Here is a 2,538-nt window from a genome sequence, read left to right as displayed (position 1 = left end):
TTTTTTAAAATAAAATAAAATAAAATAATATTATGCATAAAATATACAGTTATTATATTTAATTTTATAGAAAATACTACTATCCCAATTATTATTATAATTATTTGTTACAATATCACAACTATATTATATTATAATGATAAATATAATTACAATGTATAATACATAATATAATATATTATTATAATATTAAATGTGGTATATTATAATATACGTATATAATTATAATATATTTTATTATATGTTATAAGATATAATTACATTATAATATAAATTATTATAATATAATATTAATTATATTATAGATATTTATATTATAATATATATAATTATAATATTTAAGTTCCCCGCTAACCCGGGAACAAATGCATTCTGCTTCATTTGACATCATTTAATTTCAGTGCTTAAACTTCCTTTTAGTCTGGAAATGAGCTATGTTGTTATATTAGCCGACTTCAAGCGTCACTTTTTAATAGGGTTTGTACATGAATTGGTGATCGACAATTTTCATTGGTTCAGTCACTGACCGACGTCGTCGGCTTCTCAATTCATGAAAACTGAGCATCAAACTGACTGATCAGTGAAGGTTTTTTCAATTGGTTTTGGTTTTGTCATTAATTTGTTGCTTGATCAATAGCAAAAAAGGGCGTCACGACAAAACGGCAATGGAGTAAATGGTAACTTGAATTAGGGTTTTATGAGAGATTGAGAGGTATGGGCCAAATGTCATATAAAAAAAATAATTAAGGAAAAAAAAAACAAATTGTTAGATTAGAATACAATTTTGTATAAAGAGATACGAGAATAAATGCTAATTAAAAACTGAACTCCCCCGAATCCCGTTTCTTTTTAAGTCGATTGATGATTAAAATCTGGATGATTGTAATCATAAGACAACACCTAAAAATAAGGAAGTTAAACTTTCAGCGACTCGTATTAAATTTAAACAGCATTCAATGCATGATAAATTACCTGATAAAACCAAAAAAATACTGGTAGCTCATTCCAAGAGAAACCAACAAGTTCCTCAATCAAGCAATTCAGACGCAGCTGTCTTCCTAAATGCATCAACCTGCGTCAATTGCGCCGCCAAGGCTCGATTTGGGAAAATATTATCTGCCTTCATTCTCTCCCTAATCCCATAAGCTGGTGTCTTGGCATTTACGTAGGCCTGAATAAGAGCTTGGAACTGACGAAATCTAGCATCATAACCAGCCCACTTCAGCCTAAGAAACATCTTTTCTGTGTTGTGAATATCACCTCTCTTTGCGTATTCATCCATTATAGCCATATATGTCTAATTCTTTCTTCTGTGACTATGTTCGCTTCGTTCGTTGCAATCTCAGCTCTATATTACTACCTGCACCGTGGATTCTTGAACTCCATTTGAGCTTTGATTGTTGCACTACCTCGTCGATCTCTCGATCATCGTCTAAGTCCCACCAGTCTTTGCCTTCGTATGGCAACGATCGCTCCGAACTGACTACGTACGATGGGTTTCTTCGACATGTTTTAAGACAAATATAAATTATAAAAGAAAAACTAGGGCAATATGGATTGAAAGACCGTGGAAGACAAGATTTGAAAGAACTTATAAAGCACTTTCAAGAGTTTTTGCACCGAAAAAGCCAAAAAGCCTTAAAAATCGCTTAATTTCGTTTGTTTCGTTAATTCGAGTTAAGATGTAAAATTTTTTAATAATATTAAAAAAATTAAATATAATTATTTCTAAAATTTTTTTACTATAATAAAATTTATATCAGTAAAATAAATGAAACTTTATTTTCTCGAGAAATGACAAGAAAATGATACCAAAATGTGTGAAATTAGAAAGAAATGCCTCTGTAGACTCTAATTGTGAAATAAAGAAGAAAAGGAAAAGAATCTTTCTTGACAATACGGAGAAACTCAGAGAAAATTTGAAGAACTTTAAAAGAGAGAAAGTGGGAGTGAAAAAAGGAGAGAGAAAATGAGAGTGAAAAAAAGGAGGAGACAAAGAAATTTAATGGTCATGTTTATTTAACTGATTTGAATTTAAAATTTAAATTTTATTATAGTAAAAAATTCTTAAAAATAATTATATTTAATTTTTTTATTATAATAAAAAATTCTCATATAAAATTACATCTTAATTTAAATAAAAAATTCAAATTAACAAATTAAACGACCTTATATTATCTGAAGCTTAGAATGAACAACTGAGATAATCTACTAGAAATGATCTGAGTCCGTTCATTTTGCTGATTTAAATTTATAATTTGAATTAAGATGTGATTTTATGTGAAAATTTTTTACTATAATAAAAAAAATTAAATGTGACTGTTTTTAAAATTTTTTTACTATAATAAAATTTAAATTTTATATTCGAATAGTAAAGTGAGCGAGGCCTTAATGAGTTAGATCCGACATCTTTTCAAGTTTCTACTTAAACTGAGGCCTTGTCTCATAAAGGGTAAGTGACGATCAGTGCAATAATTTGAAATGCACCAATTAGATCGATCCACGTGTCCAAGTTACTGGCATTCGTGTCTTTCCAAA

The 2,538-nt window shown here is 28.8% G+C and overlaps 1 protein-coding gene across 1 annotated transcript; it reads right to left on the bottom strand.

Moving 5' to 3' along the window:
• Window positions 1-996: 996 nt before the first annotated feature.
• On the bottom strand, window positions 997-1,509 carry LOC21384446 (pentatricopeptide repeat-containing protein At1g80270, mitochondrial). The gene is made up of 2 exons (XM_010096487.2): window positions 1,444-1,509; window positions 997-1,297 (listed from the first exon to the last, which is right to left on the bottom strand). Exons 1-2 carry the CDS (start codon window positions 1,507-1,509, stop codon window positions 1,028-1,030), a joined length of 336 nt encoding a protein of 111 aa, XP_010094789.2. The 3' UTR covers window positions 997-1,027.
• Window positions 1,510-2,538: the final 1,029 nt, after the last annotated feature.

The sequence above is a fragment of the Morus notabilis genome, unplaced genomic scaffold (genome assembly GCF_000414095.1).
Source record: "Morus notabilis unplaced genomic scaffold, ASM41409v2 Scaffold4779, whole genome shotgun sequence".
Lineage (NCBI taxonomy): Eukaryota > Viridiplantae > Streptophyta > Magnoliopsida > Rosales > Moraceae > Morus > Morus notabilis.
The sequence above is the reverse complement of the archived record's forward strand: the minus strand, read 5'-3'. Positions and strand labels throughout refer to the sequence as shown.

What these genes read in the sequence shown, in the direction of transcription:
- LOC21384446 (XM_010096487.2), bottom strand. Translation starts at nt 1,509, where the DNA reads ATGTCGAAGAAACCCATCGTACGTAGTCAGTTCGGAGCGATCGTTGCC. An exon ending in CCATACGAAGGCAAAGACTG is followed by an intron (nt 1,298 to 1,443) that starts GTGGGACTTAGA and finishes AGAAAGAATTAG; the next exon opens with ACATATATGGCTATAATGGA.